A 20,176-nucleotide genomic window follows, 5' to 3' on the forward strand; every position below is an offset into this window, starting at 1 on the left:
AAAACGTACAAAAAAAAATGTTTGTACTAATAAATGCTAATAACATGTCCAAAAACGTTTAAAATTTATTGTATGAGTACACTTGTAGCTATAATTCTAACAAAGTTTCTATTTTTTAAGGGTTATACAGTTTATTATTACTTGAACCCTTGAACGATAATTTTTTAAATGAAACACTTTGCTTTCTTGCCGGCACGTGGTGCATGCTATGCACCTTGCGCTGAAAGAGGCGGACGATCCTGTGGTTGACGTTCTGTGGTTCGGTTGTGTCGTAGGAGCTTCAAAGAATTTCTGCTGGGGCACCCAGATAAATCGTAACGCGATTTTTGCATTCAACGAAAGACACTTGGTTATATTAATTTTCAAATGGATGACCTTCCAGCCGATCATGATGTGATCGTCATTGGAACAGGTGCGTCTGTTCGTTCGAAGCGAAGCGCAGGGCACTCCGATTTCTGACAGTTTAGTTTTGATCTCATTGTTAACGCTCTTGGTTTGTTTGAGGACGTATTAACCTGTGCTACAGCATTTTTTTTTTTTTTGTTACGGGTAAGGTCTTATTGGCGGATTGTATGCTGTTTATGAATTCCGTAAAGTGTAACGTGGCAAAACGAAAGCAATGTTTTCACGATCTCTTGTGGCTCTTCTCAAATAGCAGCAAGCAAGAAGGTTAAACATTTACGAGGACTCTTTTCATTTTTTTTTTTTTTTTGCATATTTTGCGATCTATTGTAGGTATGCCAGAATCGATTGTGGCGGCTGCAGTAGCAAGAATCGGGCACAGAGTTCTGCATCTCGATAAGTACGCACGCACATCTCTTGGCTTTGTTTTGTATCGCACTCTGTGACAGCCAGCGGGTGTAAATGCATTGACGGATTTCTGTTGTTTTCAATCATAGAGAAGCTCACTACGGCAGCCTTTGGGCCAGCTACAACTTCAGCAGCCTGCGAGAATGGATGTTCGCTCAGGTAATTCGTGATTTTTAGTAATTTTTTAGTGGGTTGATTCGCGCAGAGTTCATTTGCAAAGTGTTTATGACATTTAAATACCGCATTCAGTAAAATCATAATTGTCAGTGTAGGTAATGATCATGACTCACAGGTACTTTTTATTGTTCTGCACAAATAATATATGCATGCGTTAATGTTTCCTCATTATTTTTTGCAGGATATACCACCTCCATCTGAGGCCCCGGTACAAGTTCCACTAGGTCCTGGAGAAAGACTCATGGTCACAGCACAAAGCCATTCGGCAGTTACTAATGTGCAAGAAATTATTAATGTGTAAGTGCATTGACATCAGCATTATATGAATTGAAGAATAATTTTTGTGCTAGGGGTGCTATTCATTCTGGCACCTTCTGTTTTTAGAGATGGATTGTTTAAGAGCCTATGATTCCAGTGGCATAGCCAAACCTTTTTTCGGGGGGTGTTATACGCCTCCGGTCAAAAAAAAAAAAAATTGGCCAAAAAAGACCAATAGGAGGAGGAGGGGTGCTGTACTCAGAAAATTTTGGAGGGTGATCTCACACCGAAACATCCTCCCTGGCTATGCCCCTGTGCCTATCTTTCTACATCGTTATGCTTTGGTGAAAATAAGATGTTCTCTAAAGCACTCTCTTCTGGAAAAACAGTTCTTTAACAACCAAGCGTCAGCTGTTACAATCAGGTGGTTTTGTCACCCATGACCACTGTAAGGCAGTTTCTCTCATGCATTAGATGATGCATATCCATGAATGCAATTTTCCTTCCTTCTCCTCTTTATAACAGGATCAAAGCTATGAGCTACGTTGTGCACTTCATCTGCACTATCTACGTGCTCACTTTAGTAAGGCTCCTGGAGGCATTGGGCCATAGTATACTAGAAATTATTGCGCTATGCTAACACATGGGGGTATGGCTATCAGAACATCAGCGGTGTAGGCTATAGTAAGTAATACTCTTACAGCGGACTTCAACTGATGTAGACGTGCACTCACCACAGAAGCGTATGTTCAAGTGTATGATAAAGCTGCAACTTAAAATGAAGAGAAGTGTAAAATGAAAGAATGACACCAAATGCATGACTCATAAAATGACGTACAGATTACAAATGGAACCGCAAAAGACCATAGTTGCAGTGCTCAAGCAACCTGATGCCAGGCCAGCATAGACAAGCAAAATTCTCAAGGCCCATCACGTAGCACATCTTTTGGCATTGTTGAAGGTGAGGAGATTGGCCATGACGAGAAGCGCAAGCAAACATTTATTTTCTTTTTTTGGCTCGCATGGCTGTAATATTGTATTAAGATGCTGTTATCTGCCTCAAGTAAGCTTTGCCCACTTTATTTTTCATTTTGGAAAGGACAGATTATATTAAAACACATTTGAGCCCTACTGTAACAAAATTTGGCAGCACCCTTTACAACAGAAATAATAATGTGTACTAGACGCTTATTTCCTGGATGCTCCTCTTTAGATTGGCTCAACAAAATGGATTAGTGCACTTAGTAACATGGAAACAACGTTTGCTTTTTAAGCCTTGTACTTACATCTAATGAGTGGCATTGCACCAGTACAGAAGTTTCAGCAGTCGGTGTAAAAACATTGAAGTTGCTAATTTTTCCAGTGCATGCCCTACAGTTTCTTTTCAGTGATGATTTGTTGCAGTAAAGTTTAGGTTCTTATTTCATCGCCATAGTGGTGTTCACATTGAATAGTGGAGCTTTTTAAGGTAATAAAACACATTGTGCTTTTCCTATTCAGCATATCAGTATCCCTTATAATATCCAAGGGTTGGAATTGTGATATTTAATTTTTTGCAAATTTGGCAGACATTTTTTGGTGTTAATTTTAGGATGCAACTTTCTAGTTTTTCTTTGGTTAATTGCTATTTTAGACAACTGAATTACAGACTTCATTTGGAGGATCTAATGAGACAATTCTACATGGCCAAAAGTCATTTAGAGCCTGTCTTGATGGTTTTGTCTGCATGAACACTTTATTTAGCAGTAATTGATGTGCACATGAGTGCACATCATTGCAGCGGGAATTGCAGTGGGAAATATGCTTATATAGAAAAAATTTATGTCATCATTATAAAAATAATGAAAATTAAATAAGGTAGCCGGCATACAAAAACGGTACACAGGTTGAAGTTTATTTCAAGGAACTAGGCTGACGTTTTATTGTTAGGTTGTTATGATGGGTAGGGTGAATAGGCAGGGCATCACGGGGTCTATTTATTAATCGATGGTGGTAACAACTGCTGCTCAGTTGTCACGGCACCCAAAACATATATATATTTTTTTTTGTGCTGCCGTTGCCCAGTTTCGGGTCAGTGGCCTCCATGCAGTTGATGAACGCACCTAATCGACTAATTGCTCAGAGGTGGTGGCAATAGTGAACAAGCAATGTTTAGCTAGCAGGTGATGAGGAAATGATGCCCTTCAGTCAGTAGAGGCTTGTACGCTAGAGGATCAGTATCTCAAATTGCACAGCTGTGCTTTTTATCCTACCATACGGTCATTTTGGGTCTGTGCCTTCATCACGTCACGCTGCTGGCTTGCCTATTTAGATTAATTTTCAGCTTTGACTGAGTGCATTTTGTACTCACTAGTGAGCTAACTGTGTCTTGCTTGCCAATAATATTGACCTTCTCAGTTAAAAACGAAATTTTAAAAACTGAATTTGGCATACTTTTATTAGCTAAATGAAAGCCCAACTCTTATATATATATGTAATGAAGTCTATGTTCCTGCTTTACTGTGCAGCTTGGTTCAACTTGGCGCTTTATATATGTTGTGTTTTGGTAAGGCACTGTCTTTATTGTCTGCCTAACCCTTGCAGGCCTGAGAAGTTGCCTGACAGCCCTTTGCCAAGCCCTGGACCAGCCTCTGTGCAGCTGCAGACAGCCTCTACTGGTGAAACTGCTAGGGCCACTGAAGAACCTGCACGATCAGTGTCATCCGAAAGCACCACTGATGATGTGGCTGCCAGCTGCCCTTGCCCTCTCTCTGCAGAGAGTGCTGAACATTCCAGCGGGGCAGCTGAGCTGAGTTTGCATGGCAGTAGCGATGGACCCTCTGCAGTTGCAGTAGGGAGTGATGAAGCCAGTGCTGTCTATCACACTGTGGCAAGCGAAGGCGCTGGGAGCTCTGTGGATGCGACCTATGGCAGTGTGACACAGCACACAGAAGCTGTGTCAGATAGTGTTGGTGAGGAGCTCGACGAACAAGCTGCTGGGACAAGTGGTGGCAACTTGTTGGCGAGTCCCAAGGAAAAGGAGCCCATCAAGGTCAAGGAGCAGTGGTCTGTGGAGAAACTGGTGAACGCCTCACGGAAGTTTAACCTAGATCTTGCTCCGAAGGTGAGCAGGCCAATTTTCTACCTAGTTGTGAAATCCCTTGTATTTTTGTGCTGAATGAGCACGCTGTGGGGAACTTTGGATTGTATGGAAGGAATTAACTGAAGCAGTCCCAGCTACTTTGGTATTTATGATGTGGGCAGCTGATGGGGCCTCTAAGCTCAACTTGAACTGCGAGGGCAAGGGAATGGTTCCATAACCACTGCACTGGAGTGGTTTTCTCATACACATTTCATGCAACCTGCCAAGAGATCTATAAAAGTGCACACACTCTGCGTTGACACCTTATTTTTCCACACATGATGGCATGATACTTAAGTGAAATTGTTTAGGGTGTTGGCATTTCCTGAGCACATGCCGCCTGAATGAGTGTTCAGAGATGTCACTTGTATGATAGCGTCCTAGGTAAAAAGGCTGCATTTTTATCGTGACTTCCTATTAAGCACCAGCATTGCTTGCTTGAAGTGCCAACCTAGTGCAGCATATCTAGCTGATTGACCACTGAGGGTGCACACTTAGTGCTTGTAATCATTTGAACAAATACTTGGATGGCACCTAGCTTAGCAAATGTTTTCATTGTCTTCAAGTGTGGCATTTTTTTTTTTTTTTTCAAATGAAAATGAAGGGAAAAAAAAAAAATTTTACCGCTGCTGAAGGTTGTTAGCGAAAGCCAGAAAATTGTTGCTTGATGTCTAAAGGGCAAATAATTTCCTATAGCTTAACGCTCATCATTTCAATGCTTGTCTTCGAAAGGTCTTTTAAGGCAAAAGCCTTTCTAATATCATGGAACAAAATCCCATGTGCTTGAGTTGTGCGCGAGATCTGTCATATTCCACGAAATGTGTTCTTGTCTAGCGTTCCTGCCATTTGCAATCCCACACTTGAATGCGCGCCAAGGAATGCCACACGACAGGAGCAATGGTGTACCCTCCAAACTAACACTTGCCAGAGAAAGTGTGACAGATATTGCACCTTTTCTTTCCTGTAAACCAATTATATGTAGCACTGCAACAAACGCCAATAAGAGGCAAATGATAGGAGAGGAAGGTAGGCTTTTGCCATTCTCCTCTTAAGAGACATTTAAGAGACCCTCTAATTTAAACCCCAAAACCAAACCAAACGCTTTCTCATTATAGCTTAAGTGCCCCCAGAATTTATTTGTGGTCCTTCATGCAGTTCATTTCTCATGTTGTTTCTTTTTCTACAGGTGTAATTTTTTGAAGCATGGGCTAACAAATCAAAGCTTTCCCGGCTTTCCCTGTATTGCTACCACTCCATTGTAGAATGCAACACAGGAATAGTGTTCGATGTGCTAGTGCCATCGGTGCTTGCAGTCCATGTTGTGATATTATAAGATGACCCTTTTGTGCATGGCATCATCTGGTGGTCTGCGTGCGATTGTGTGCATGTAATGCGGAGTTTTCTCTGGAAATTATTTTCTGGGCTCCTTATATATACATTTAGACGAAAGAGTGACCTTTTTGTTCGTGATGCTTTCCAGCTTCTGTTCAGTCGAGGCCCACTTGTGGAGCTGCTTATCTCGTCCAACATTGCCCGCTATGCCGAGTTCAAGGCCCTGACGCGCATTCTGACATTGCACAATGAAGGCCTGCAGCAAGTGCCCTGCTCACGTGCCGATGTGTTCAACTCCAAAAATGTGACGGTCGTGGAGAAGCGCATGCTCATGAAGTTCCTCACATTCTGCAAGGATTTTGAGCAGCATGCTGAAGAGTACAGAGGTAAGTTAGACTCCTTAGTGGCTTCATTCATTTTGCTTCCCTCTTGCTTTCCCCACAGTCGAGCATTTGATAACTGTTCAGCCCATCCTAAGCTGAATGCTAGTATGGTATGTACACGAGCTGGTTTCTGTACATGGTGCATTTTGTATGTACCACCTATTGCTTCCCCTTTTTTTGGTCCTTTGATTTGCAGTGACACTTTGTAAATTACTGCTGTTTATGCAGCCAGTCTAGTATTGTCACTTCACCCAATTCAAGCACTGTTTTGCATTGAACTGCTTATCAGTATGTTGTTTTTTTTCTATGAGTTGTTCATTTGATGTGTATATTATGTTGTGAAGAGCAGCCAGCCATTGGCATTTGCACAGCGTTCTAAACTCATTCTCATACTGTATAACTGTACATAATCTTGGTGTAACAATAACACCAATAATTCAGCAATGGTATAATGTTCCAGAGCAAGATCCACGAAATTTCTGGGAAGGCTATGTTCCAGTGCAGAGTGAGCTTGTGCATTTCAGCTCTGTAGGTTTCACCACAGCCACAGAAAGTTGTCCTCGAGTAGAGCATTATTAATTAATTTTATTCAGTCTCACTGGCGTTCAAACATTTAGTGGTCATTGGCAGCATTACTGGAACGAGCTTGCTACTGGGGTGTTTATTGTCAATGTGCATCTGAACTTCTGGTTTTCCCTTCAGCCTTCACACACACACGCGCGTGCACGCACACACACACACACACCTGTCTCAGGTCTTTGAGCTTGCACTTTAGATCTGTCTCCAGAGAAGCTGACATGGTACCTCTGAGAGCTTGATGATACATACGTGCCTGCTGTTGGCGCACAGGTTGAGACGCGGCTCTTTTTGGGGTTGCACAGGCTTTGAAGGCAGGCCCTTCTCGGAGTTCCTTCAGTCAAGGCAGCTGAGCAAGAACGTTGAGCACTATATACTGCATGCCATTGCCATGGTGGATGAAACGACACCAACACTTCAGGCAAGTTCTTGGAGACAGTATGCTCGTAGGGGCGCACAGTAATAGAATTTCTTGAACAATATTTTTCAAGGTGTGGCTAAACAGAAACTCACTCCTGGCATGAGTGCACACACTTTTTTTAGTGGTATGACATGAAGAGCTTTTTTTATGACTGAATATCATATTATCTGGCCTTTTTCAATAAACTCAGTTGTTTGCTGATAATTTTGCAGAGTAGACACTTATTTTAATCACCACAGTAACTTGATACTAGTTAACATGGATAATGCACTGTGCCTTTTTTTTTTAAGGAATATGGACTTGAAGCTTCATGGCTTCCTTTGAGTGTGAAAATGAGGTCTTTGGATATACAAGAACTCTGTGACTAGGTTATTTTGCTTTAATATTTTAGCTAACAGCTTATCCTGGGGCCCTTACATGAAGGGGTGAAGAGACTAAGTTTTTCCTAACGTGGTGTCATTTTAGAATGATCCAAATGCTGAATGATTACTCCTTATGGCATTAATAAATATGGATCACCAGGTGGAATTTTCCAACACTTAACAAATAGTTAAAATTTGAATTTTTTAAATCTGTAGTTGCTGTTTCGGTTTCAGGTTGCTGAATGGAGCTTGTGGTATCAAAAGTGGGTACGATGTTTTGTGAGGCATACAAAAGCTGCAATTCAACTGCTTTATTGTCTTGGTTCATGCCAATTCTTGCACTGCAGTCCGCAGAAGTCAGAATAGCAGCGACTGGACAAAGCTATTATAGAGCAGTTTGTGTGTACTTCACGTGATATCATACTCGGTGATGGCGCAATCATTGTTTGGCTCTAGAAAACGAGACTATATGGGAGAAGAAATTCACTTATAGATTATTTACGTAGGTGTCATTAGGCGAAAGTTTGAAATCAGAGAAGCGAGAAAAACCCTGTCAACTTCAAATTGAAATCTCTCTGCAATAAATTCATCTTTCACTGCTGTACAAGCAAAAATAAAGGAACAAAATGCCATACAATCGAAATTGTGATAGAGCTGTGCTCAGTGTACCCTGAACTGGAAGCGTCTGTCAGGTGAGTTCATGCACAGTGAACAGAAAGAGGCTCCGGGCTGTAAACATTGTGGACTTGTAAAGCAGCATGTAATATATTGTGTTCACATGGTCACCAGGCTGTACAGCAGCTCAGCTTGCGTCGTCGCATGATCATTCACGTTGGTACCAATTCATTTATTGATAGTATTTTTATTATTGATTTATTGGCAGTATTGGTAGTACTACTGATAGTATTTATTTATATTGATCTGGCACTTTTGCATTGTGTGCATTGAGAACTTGCATTGGACTGCTTTAAAGTGCTGCTTTTGGAATCATTCTGTTTTCGTGTTTGCTTTTTTATTTCTCGAACAGGCATTGAAGTCTGTTCAGAAGTTTCTCGAGTCACTGGGAAGGTATGGCAACAGCCCATTTCTGGCTTCTCTCTATGGGAGTGGAGAGTTGCCACAGTGCTTCTGCAGGTGAGAGGTCTTTTGTGAGGTTAACAGGAGCGAAGGCTTGTTTTGCAGTCAGTGCCTTAATCGAATCTGCGGGTTTTGCTTGTGCACTGTGGAAGCAGTGTGAGAGTACTGATTAAGCTTGAAATGCACATTGCAGGCTGTGCGCTGTTTATGGAGGAATCTACCATCTGCAGAGGGGGCCTAGTGCTATTCTGCTGAATGAAGAAGGTGCTTGCATAGGAATTGTGTCCAATGGGAGGCGTTTCAACTCCAGGTAAAAGCATGAAAGCTGTGCCATGTTGATTCACTGCTACTCCAAAGTGGGCTTCTAATAAAACAAGACTTTTAGTTGCAAGGTTTTTTTTTTTTTTTTTTTTGTGAACTCATTGCTAGTTCATTATTCACCGCGATTATTTCTTAACTTTGGGTTTTCACCAGGAAGGTGTTGTGGATAAAGTCGCTTTGAAGGTTGTAGCTGAAAGAGGTGAGCGGGGATGGAAAGTTTCCTTATTGTTTTACTTCTAGTATACCAATTAATAGGTGATGTTCTGAGGCAACACATAGCTGGGGCTCCAGCTCTTATCGTTGTCTTTTAGAGGAGTTTTATTGATTTTGCCTGTATACCACACAGTGGGCAAGTGTTGTCATAAGGGTATACTAATGGCAAGTTCCGGTCCAAGTGTTTCGATTAAAAATAAGTTCATCTGTTAAGTTCACTCATGCTAGACGCATGCAGTAATTTTTTTCATGATGCAAAAGATTAAGTAGGTTAAGTTTGGTAGATTGTCTTTACCTGTAAACTGTAACTGACCATTGAACCATTGATGCACTCATACATTCAAATGAATGATTGTTATGTCTCATTGAATCGCATATGCTGTTGTTGGTACCACAGTGTACATTTGAATAAACCTGAAGTTTGAAATAATGAGGTTCCGCTGTGCTTGGAAAGCATTTAAACTTTGATTCGTCTCTGATAGGAATGGAGAGTAAAGATAGTTTCTTCACAGTGTTAAGTACACACTGCATAGAAGCCACTTTAACAAATTGTATTGTTCAAGCTAGCCTGCACAATGTGGTCATGTGCGAACCACATTGCGTTATGCACCATGAGGAGGAAGATACAGTGCTGCAGCAGTGTAGTTCAGACAAAGCGACCATGTCACACAATAGGGGGCTTACATATCAAGTCACGGGCGCCATTTTGGCATTCATTGCGCAACTTAGCAGTGTAGGCTGAAGGAAGGGGAGACAAGCTCACTAGACACATGCCGTCACCTTTCGCTGTGCTGCAGGGATAGTGACCAATGTGCATTCAGTGCACGATCCTTACACTGATTGCTACACAGTTGTCATTATGACAGAGTGAATTGAAGAACTGATAATATATTATGCAAGGACAACAAAAGCTCACTTCATCTGTTGCTTGCTTCACAGCACTGAAATGTGCAGTGGGACATGAGGGCTGGGCTATTTGTGTCATTTCAGCAAGTTGCGTTTGCATGGAGTTTTCTAATCACAGCTATTGGTTCACTTCTTTTAGCTTCAGCAATTATGGATACTTACTAATGATTGAGTGCAGTCCTTTGTTTGCCAGCCTTCTGCAGATTGGGACTGTGAGAAGCGATAAAAGTTGCCCTCTGTCGATGGGGCACCTCACTTTAATCTCAGAGAGGCCACTCTCATCAGAAAGGGAGTGTTTATAGGCTAGAAAATCATTTTGCAGAAGTAGTGAGGAGAACAACAGAGGGGAGTATGATACTACATGTGCACTTATGCTCAAAGTATCATACCCCTCCCTTCATGTTGTCCTCGTCCTTTTCCGCTACTTTCATCATGAATGCAAATCAACTCGCCTAGCTATTCACCTTACTGAAACCAGAAAAGACCAAATCACAACACTCAGCTGCGATGGCTCAGTGGTCAGGGCACTCAAATACTCAACTGGAAGATCAGGGTTCGAACCCGGCCGCAGCGGCCGTGTTTTGATGGAGGGAAAATGCGAGGCAGCCACATGCTGTGCAGTGTCGGTGCACGTCAGAGAACCCCAGGCGGTAGAAATTATCTGCAGACCACCATTACAGTATCCCTCCAGCCTGAGTCACTTTGGGACGTTAAGCTCTGTCATGTTCGACCACAGACTTACCGTCGTGCCCCCAACACACTTCTATCCCGACTCGCTCCTTCCCGTGCAGTCCTCCCTGAGTCCTTTCTTGTCACCCATCTGCATGCATCCGCGCCATCTCGTTCGCCTCCCGGCAACTGCCCACTCTGCCTCCGAGATCCACACTCCTACACGCGAACACATCCCCCCTTTCGTGGGATTGGTCCGCTTATGCCGGCACTCCTCCCTCATAACTCTCCCTCCCTCGAATCGTGTAGCTGGGTTAGAGGGGAGAAGTAACGGTTCGTGGTAGAGGACCAACTGATCGGCGTGGGCAATAGTTCGCCGACGTCCCGTAGCAGGATCACTCAGAATGAAGTCATTGTCTCCCACTCGCTTGACCACACGATAAGGTCCGGCTCGCCGTGGCGCCAATGTGCCTGAAACACGTTTGGTCGCGTCACTCAAGGTGTGAGTATCCAAGAGCATGAGGTCACCATCCTTGATACTTGTTGGCTGCCGATGACGGTCATAACGTGACTTCTGGGCTTGCCAAGCAGCTGCTTGATGCTCCTGAGCATTCCTGAGGGCCTCTCCAAGGCACGGCCGGAGTTCTGCAGCAAGGGCATGGTGCTCGGCTTCTGGAGGGTTCCCATGGAGTGCGCAACTCTCGGCCATAACTAAGCATCAAAGGAGTATATCCGGTGACAGCGCTTTCTGCAGTACGCATGGCAAGGCCAATCACGGGTATATGTCGGTTCCAGTCCTTGTGGTTTGTGTAATATGCTCGTAAACACTGCTTAATCGTGCCATTGTGAAGCTCAACCATTTGGCCAGCCAGCCGGTAAGGAACTATATGCTGATCCTTAATTCCCCAGTGTTTTAAGAGAATGCGCCATAGTGCACTAATGAAGGGTTTCCCATTATCACTGGTGATGGCCACAGGTGTGCCATGGTGGCAGAAGACTTGCACCTTGCACTCTAAAATTTTTGCACTTGTGGCTGCTCGTAGAGGAAACAGCTCAGGGAACTTGGTGAACTTATCTATAAATACTAGCAGGTATTTGTAGCCGCGAGGTGTAGATGGGAAGGGTCCAGTGATGTCAATGCTAAGTTCTTCGGGCACATTCACAGACTCCCCGTCCATATCCATGTTCATCCCAGACGAGCCCCCACTTGCCATGTTTGACGACAGACTCACCGTTGTGCCCCTAACACACCTCTATACCAACTCGCTCCTTCTCGCACAGTCCTCCCCGAGTCCCTTCTTCTCACCCATCTTCATGCATCACGCCATCTCGTTCGCCTCCCGGTAACTGCCCACTCAGCCTCCGAGATCCGCACTCCCACTCACGCACACCACTTGGCCTCCAAGATCCGCACTCCTACACGCGAACATATCCTCTTCGTTCCCCCCCTTATGCCGGCACTCTTCCCTTACTCCATAAATTAAACTAAACCAAAAAAAGCAATGTACTTGTATTGCCCTCACCAACCAATTTCGCCAGTGAAATGTGTGCATTGACACTGATGTTTGGGTGCGAGTCCCAGAGGCCATGCTACACTGCCATTCACCTCAGAATGGTGGCAACAGTCTTTCTTGGTGAGGACATCACGAGTTTTGATATAATTTAAATCCAATTTTGTCAGCTCTGCTTTGCGGCTCTTTCTGGCATCATAGCTGGAAAGAGCCACGGGGTCAGTTTTCACTGAGAACTGTTGGACAGAGTTGCCCTTACTAGGGTCTCTTCAAGAAAGAAAGCTGTAACATATTCCGAAGTATTGTTGACCATATCTGCGAGCTGTTAGTGTTTAAGGAATACAGATGTACCTAATGTGTGCGCGTTGTAATAGCAGTGACTGATGGGTGTGTTTTTTCAATGCATGCGAGGCTGTCATTACAGTTTTTCACGGGTACTTGCACGCCTATGTTGTGCAGGTGGGTTGTAATGGGAGCCAGCTATGCTCCAGCTGAGATTGCTCCATTCAGGGACACAAAAAGGTAATGGCTTTGTTTCTGACATGGAGGAAAATTTAATATTTTGGCAGCGTTAATGTACACTGTCTGCTCACAAGAATTCTTCATTCTTTGCAGGGTGTCACGTGCCATTGTCATTTCTGATGCATCACTTCAGCCTGCTGAGAAAGAACAGGTATAGCCCCCCAAAAAAATCTTGCCTTGCCTGCGGCAAAATTGGGATCCAAGAAGTTAGCACTAAAACAAAATTATGCTGTATTGGCTTTTTCCTTGGCATTTGTTTTTTCAAATTGAAGTGCAAAAAGTTGCATTAGCATCTGTCCCTTATGCTGATGTTGTGGGGTATAGGGTGATAAGCTCTTCTCAAGTGCGATGTATATGATCCTAATGCATGGACTGATGATCATGCTTCTAGTCCAAAATCGCCAGAAGTGCGGTCCAGAGACTCTTGTCCCCTATAGTATGTCCTTGCTCTACAGCTTTTCTTTGTAGTCATTTGGCTGCTCTTGGGCGGATGCTAATGAGTGATATTGCTCGCTTATTTCAAAACAAAAGTTTTACTCCTAAAAAAAAAATCAGATTTTTATTGCTTTTATCATTTTAAGTTTCATGCACAAATAACACTCACTCAACTGTCATTTGTTATAAAATGCCAAAAAGATGAGTGAAAGATGAGAAAAAGAGAAACGTAAAAAAAATCAGTTTATTCTCGTGGCTGTCCTGTTTAACGTTGCATACACTTTGTTTTTGGTTGGAGAAATGCTGCATTGCAGCCAGCGGAAGGCCTGGTCCTCCAATATCTCTTCTTCATGGTGGTAATAAGGTGGTGGTGCTCTGCAATCGGCAACTCATGGAATTGACAGAGCGCTTAAACTATCAGAAGCATGATTTACTCACAATTTTTGATAACCACGCTTCAAAAACATCAGTTCATAAATGTTTACTGCACATTTCTTTAATTTTTATCATCACACGGATGAAGGCAAGAGGCTTACAAAATTAGTATTAGTAGTAAAAAACAAAATCAGTATTTTGAGCAAATTTGCCATGTTATCTGCATCCACTCTCAAGTGTAAGGGTTGCATTAGGAGAATTGTCAAAGTTCTTTGCTACTGATTATGCCTTTACTCTACCAGATTACCCTGCTGAGGTTGCCCCAAAGTGAGCAACTGCCATGCTCGGTGCTAGTCCAAGAGCAAGGACCTGGCATGATGGTCTGCCCACCTGGACTCTGTGAGTTATGTCCACTGAAAAGCTGTATCTCCTCGCTAACAAGTGCGGGCATGGGACCTCTTTAGTTCAGTAAGCAGTGCACAAAGACACATAGGTGTAGGCATGCGCGTAAAGAAATGGACAACACATGTGCACGTTTTCATACATTTTGCTACTTGTATGACTTAGTTTCACCAAAATTATTGCTGTGGGATCCATAGCAATGGGTCGGTGGGTTTTGTGGGCGGTGCACAGGGAGTGTGGTAGTGACAGGAGAGAGGGAGAGGAGGTGCATAGCAGTAGCCTCTTCGGCGGAAGAGCGGTAGAGGAGCTAGGGCTCATGTCAGCGTGAACGAAAGAGTGTGAAAGCGGTGGCACGAGATGAAAGGGTGCTCTCAAAAGGCGAATATAAAAAGCAGATTTGAAGAAGATGAAAATTAAAATCATGCTGCTGATGCAGAAATGTCACAATTGATTGTCTTTTTTTTTTTGTCAATTACTTTCTGCATGTGCCTTCATTGACACTACAATAAATACAGTGTGTCAGTTGCAGGTCAGTTACAGAACTTACATTTAACTATTACATGCAGAGCAGCTCTGCACCATTAGGCTTGATATCACTCATCTGCATGTGCCTTCATTGACACTACAATAAATGCAGTGTGTCAGTTGCAGGTCAGTTACAGAACTTACATTTAACTATTATATGCAGAGCAACTCTGCACCATTAGGCTTGATATCACTCAATGTGGAAATCCCTTCAAGCTGAGTTGGGCTGGTTGGTTCACGTTGGAGTGCCTTTTTTTTTTTTTTGTCAATTACTTTCTGCATGTGCCTTCATTGACACTACAATAAATGCAGTGTGTCAGTTGCAGGTCAGTTACAGAACTTACATTTAACTATTATATGCAGAGCAACTCTGCACCATTAGGCTTGATATCACTCAATGTGGAAATCCATTCAAGCTGAGTCGGGCTGGTTGGTTCACGTTGGATGAAACGATGCAACAACGCAGACAAATGGGACACGAAAGAAGAAGACAAGACACAGCCTATGTGTCTGTCTTCCGTGCATATAAAGTTTCGTTCTGCAGACGTTTGCTGCTACCGCTCATAACCTTGTGTGGCACGGCTTGAGCATCCCTGGGTAAAAGCTTGTATTGAGTTCATTTAGGCAGTTCCACTTCAGTTTACATCAAATATGTCGTTTGAAACCTGTAGCAAAGCGGCATTATGCATTTCATCCTGAGTGTAGTAAAATGCATGGGGGACATCTAAGCAAGGCTAGTGCTCTCATTTTTCTTAATTTTTTTCTTTTAATCTGGCATTTGTGTCTGTTGGCACTTGCCAAGTCACGTCATTCCCCAAATTTACTGGCAGTGTGAGCATGTCGTCCGGGTGCATACTTGGCCCCTTTTCATGCGAGATAAGAAATGGCGAAGTGGTGCATACCACTGAAGCCTTTTTCTTCTTGTGTGTGCGTGTGCTTGAGAGCAGTCGTGGAGAAACGGAGCATGCACACCAATGGTAATGAGAAAGGCAAAAACTGATGTTTTGTCAGATAAATGTTAACACTTTACTCGCAGACAGAACTTTCTTTGTTCGATTTGAACATTTTCATTTGTTTACTCTCTCTTTGTAAAAAGGCTTCCGTGAGGGAGCCAAAAGGACGACAGTTCTAACCTTGCTTTTAATTTTGGCTAGCATGTTTTTATTTATTTTCTCGGTTCCATACTGTGAAGGTACACTGAAACACTCGAAGTGTTCTGTAAAAGACCTTTCCTCAGTGCTCCATCATTTTTGTGCATAACTTGTAACAGGACTTTCATTCCCACATCAAAGGTCTGGTTGGAAAGAGTAAATTTAAGCTTTGCTGGCTTAGTTGTAGGCTTGATGAATTTTTATACAGTCGAACCCGGATATATCGAACTCGAAGGGGATCGCGAAATAGTTCGATATATCGATAATTCGATATACAGAAATCTGCTTGTGACGGCACTTACGATGCAAAAAAACGATACCGCATTTGTCGCGTAATCAACCCACTCGCATAATACACCCACCCTCCACTTTTGCACCCGAGAATATGAAAAAAAAAAAAAGCACTAAGGCCAGCTCGCTGACATGCGAGCGATTGAGCGATCTCAGCGACGATGCGGCAGCGACAGAGCGAAAATTTTCAAACTCTCGCCGCTCCAACCACCGCGGCAGCTCAAAACAAGGTTTAAATCGCGAGCATTTTCGCTTGCATGTCGATGGCGCGCGTCACTCCGTTTCGGTCCTCTCATCCGCAGCTCATTTCTTGGCAGCGTGCCAAGATGCTGCGCAGCGATAACGTCAGGGCGCGTTTATCTTTTTATAGCTTCTGCGGTGACAGGGAGCGAACTTGGCAGAGTGCCCGTGATGGCTTGATTGCACAAGCCTGGTTCGATTTATCACGCCGCGCGGGCATCATGATCGCAGCAGCTGACCGTGCGCTTTCGTTGATTCATACATGCAAGGAGAAACGACTCCCGCAAAAAAAAAAAAAAAAAAAAAAAAGCCCTGCCGCTTCTTAACGTCCGCAGCCGCCATATCTTACGCTACGCCGCCCGTACAAAAAATAAAGAGAGAGAGAGAGAGCCACGTCAGCCGCCGCGCGCAGGGGGTTTGCAGCACACGCTAAAGCGTCCGACGTCTGTCTGAAAACGGGCTGAGCTGGCTTGGCGCATGCGTAGCGCGTACTTAAGGAAAGAGATAGCTCGGCAAAAGAATGGGCACACCCACGCACATGGCTTGCAAACGTCATGTGCTGGCGCACGGGAAACGATGACTGCAGATGCGCGCGCCTTTGGGGAATGGGCGTGGCGCTGCCCAGAGCAGCCGTCGCCGAACTGTCCCCTCATTCCTTCCGCGCGTGGCTTGAAAACGTCACGCGGCAAACGGCCAAGGGTGATGCGATCGTCTTTGGGGAAGGCCCACTTTCCAGTGCGTCGTGCGGAGTTCGATATATCGAACGACCGCTGAAATTGAGTTCGATATATGACGCGGCTTTCCTATACTTTTACATGGGATTTTCAAGGGGATATTCCGCGAGTTCGATATAACCAAAATTCGATATATCCGGGTTCGATATAACCGGGTTCGACTGTAGTATTGAAAGCATTCTACTACAGTATGGCTTCTGGTAAGAATTACAGTGTCACCCTTTCAGATGCAACTGGCTGCATCATTATGATGCAACATAGGGACTGAGTTTTTCATTAAAATGTTGCTATGAATTTTGTTCCTTTTGTTGTAAGTGCAGTCTTTATGTGTAGCTAGTGTTAACAGTGTAAAGCCCATAGCAACCATATTAACTGCAGAATTCCCGTTTGATGTCCATCATATCTTTTTGAAATTTTTTGTATGTTCTCCTAACATTGAAAATTACCGGACGACATGCGGCGAGTTCCATTTAGGCTGTTCAGAGTAACTTTTCTGAATGTCCGCTTGTTTGTAGTATTGGTTCCATATTTGAGGCGGCAATATTATTTGGTGGGTAAAAATCTACACAGCTGATATTTTTATGAGGCATTTTTCTTGCTCCATCGTTGCACTGGGCATTTATGAAGCGAAATTAAAAGAGAGTCTATCTGAAAGGCAGTGCTATGCACTCCTGACAGGTGGGCGTAGTCACACAAGGGCTGGTAAAACATCTCATGTTCGGTTTTATAAAAAGTGAATCGAACCAATTTTGTCTTCTTTCATTTTGCAGTTGTTGTTCACCTGACATGCAGCAGTGTTCAGGATACTGCCGAGAAAGATCTGGAGCCTGCTGTGAAAATTCTTTTCAACACATCCCACTCGCCCGAAGGTACGGGACAGAAATTCATGTCGTGTGCTGAAATATGGTGGCATTGTGTTGCAGTAAAGCTTGCACATATAGTAAATGTTGAATGTATCAGTCCTGTCAGCTGTGATGGTTGTGCACTGCAGAGACCTTGGGCAACGTGCATGAATGTTCTGCTTGTGCAGGTGAGGACAGCAGCAAGCCACAGGCACTGTATGTTCTGTACTTCAATGCTGAAGACACAACACAAGCTCCGCTGAATGAGAACTGTCCTCCTGGCCTGATACTTGTGTCATCTCCTGGCCCTTACTTGGACTACGAACACCCGGTCAATGAGGTTAGTGCAATTGTTTCTACTCTGTGGGCATCAGCTGTGTTTTGGTCTGCTGTTCATTTACCACTACCGCCTCATGCTATACGAAAAAAAAAAGAAGTAAACCCTGCTTTGTGTAGTAATGGTCAATTCATAATTCGTACTACTGAAAGAAAAGTGATTTGCTGCATCATCCTGGAGCCAGTTGCATCAGTGGTCAGAATATTGGCTTCGCTCTGTATGGGAAAAGGGTACACTGCCTTGAGCATATAAAAACATTGAGTGTGATAAATGTGATGCCTAACAATGGCACGATGATACATCGGCCTGCTCTGATTGCTCACTGTCAATGCTCAACCTTGCAGGCAAGGGAGGTTTTTCGCACAATGTACCCCAATGAAGAGTTCCTGCCACGTGCCCCAGACCCAGAGGAGATTCTTCTGGAACACGAAAATAATCCTGGCGACCATGAAATGCCTCTTGAAGAAGAAACCAAAGATGAAGGTCCGACAAACGAATCAACTGGCAAGAGTGAAGGTGCTGCAAGCAAAGAAGAGGCAGAGAAAAAGGGTGAAGAGCCAGAAAGTGGCAAAGGTGATGACGTCAATGCATCCAAACGTGCTTTAGCCACGCCTAATCCTGGTGGTGCTACTTCATCTGGAGATTCTTGAAGTTAAACCAGGCTGAACTATTCCATTTGGGCTTTCAGTGTCAGTTGCATACATGTACATCTTTTTCTGAATTAAAACAGTGCTGCTTTGTCTTACTCATTGCTTTCTGACTTGTACCATGGCCATCTACCTTATTAGAAGACAAGTGTAAAATAAAATTGGGCATCTTCAAATGTCTAGTGTTTTACACATTGCCAAGATTTTGAATTGATCAAGGAAGCTGTGCTGCTACCTTTCCGTGATCTCATTCCACTAACAACTTAGCAGTGCTTCAGGGAGAATTTGTTTACCTCTCATAGCAGAGCACAATTTATGAAAGGAGGCCGCTTGTTCGACTCTGGATAGTTTGAGAAGCCCACATTCAACAAAGACTTGCAATTGCAACAAAAGATGCATGGCATTAACTTGTCCCGAGTTTAAGTTGCTAGTCATTGCAGATCTCTGGATCATGTTATAGAAATACACTGCGAATAATTAGACTCCCTGTATGTTGGCAAATACCACATTCTGTTGACACGCAGAGGCTGCTGTCCCTGAAAGGAGGGGTTTTATGAACTAGAAAAGGAAAAAAATGTCTCCACCAAAACTGCGGTTACATTGAGGCCATTTTTCACGCAGAATGCCGAGGCTAGTTTTCACTGCCGTTCATTTTTAAAAGATAATCATGTTGTCTTTTTCAGTCTCGGTGTCACAAGTTTGGTTCTAGTGAAGAGAAAATTCTAAAATCAAATTTTAAATAAAATTTTTAATTAAGGAAGAATGTAAGCAGGATGAGTCGTAGTGTAGTGCATATCATTATTTTTTTATTGCCAAGGACAAAAATTGGATGCGGTTGCCCTTGGTGTGTCCCGTTAACAGTCGGGTCTATCTGAACAGTTTCAGCTGTTAGGCGCTAGTTGTACTGTGAGACGAGTGTCTGTGGAGCTGGCTTGCTTTACTCCGACACACAGAAATGGCTGGCAAGGCTTGTTCTACCAAGACAAAGACTGTAGACGTTAACGAATACTTACAGATGGATAAAGTTCATGCACAGTGGTTACAATACTAGATTGCATACTCGTGCCTTGTTTAAGTAGATGGTTTAATAGATTGTGCTGTTAGTACAGTTTGTTAAAATTAATAGAGCAGCTGTATCAGCCAATGGAGCAGACTAGGGGCCTAGTGATGGTGGTAGTTACAGTCGATGACTGCCACTCTCTGGCCGAGAGTGTCTGCTCGCTGATGTAAGCATGCTTCCTTGCTCTCTTCCTTGGTCTTTCTTGGAATGACAGAAAATAAGTAGGCAACGTGTGGCTTCCGAATTGGTGCTTTTAAAGAGCTGTGCTACTGAGAAAGGGCGTAGCAAGCTCACTCAAGAACCCTTTGTGGCTGGTGCTGTGAAACTGCTGTTGGGCGAGATTTAGGACATTGTTGAAAATGTACCAGTCTATTGGTTTGGCACCTTGTAGTCTGTCGGGAAGCCACACTTCTTGTGTGGCTTCTTGTCTTTGTCTAGACATTCGGCACATTTTCTTCACTACACTGCATTCTTCGCT

At 43.5% G+C, this 20,176-nt stretch overlaps 1 protein-coding gene across 1 annotated transcript; it reads left to right on the top strand.

Annotated features, from left to right (window-relative positions):
- Nucleotides 1–198: 198 nt before the first annotated feature.
- Nucleotides 199–18,740, top strand: Rep (Rab escort protein). Its single transcript, XM_084602164.1, has 15 exons — nt 199–412; nt 736–802; nt 900–969; nt 1,169–1,284; nt 3,829–4,348; nt 5,847–6,084; nt 6,963–7,078; nt 8,468–8,574; nt 8,711–8,827; nt 12,597–12,659; nt 12,753–12,810; nt 13,772–13,868; nt 17,583–17,681; nt 17,843–17,994; nt 18,336–18,740. Exons 1-15 carry the CDS (start codon nt 367–369, stop codon nt 18,639–18,641), a joined length of 2,172 nt encoding a protein of 723 aa, XP_084458290.1. The 5' UTR covers nt 199–366; the 3' UTR covers nt 18,642–18,740.
- Nucleotides 18,741–20,176: the final 1,436 nt, after the last annotated feature.

The sequence above is a fragment of the Amblyomma maculatum genome, chromosome 4, assembly GCF_055883805.1.
Source record: "Amblyomma maculatum isolate TAMU_Amacu chromosome 4, ASM5588380v1, whole genome shotgun sequence".
In the NCBI taxonomy this organism is placed as follows: domain Eukaryota; kingdom Metazoa; phylum Arthropoda; class Arachnida; order Ixodida; family Ixodidae; genus Amblyomma; species Amblyomma maculatum.

Excerpts from the sequence above, each read along its gene's own strand:
- Rep (XM_084602164.1), top strand. The coding sequence starts at position 367 with ATGGATGACCTTCCAGCCGATCATGATGTGATCGTCATTGGAACAG. Across the intron at positions 1,285-3,828 it reads GTGCAAGAAATTATTAATGT|GCCTGAGAAGTTGCCTGACA; the intron begins GTAAGTGCATTG and ends TAACCCTTGCAG. Across the intron at positions 6,085-6,962 it reads GCATGCTGAAGAGTACAGAG|GCTTTGAAGGCAGGCCCTTC; the intron begins GTAAGTTAGACT and ends GGGGTTGCACAG.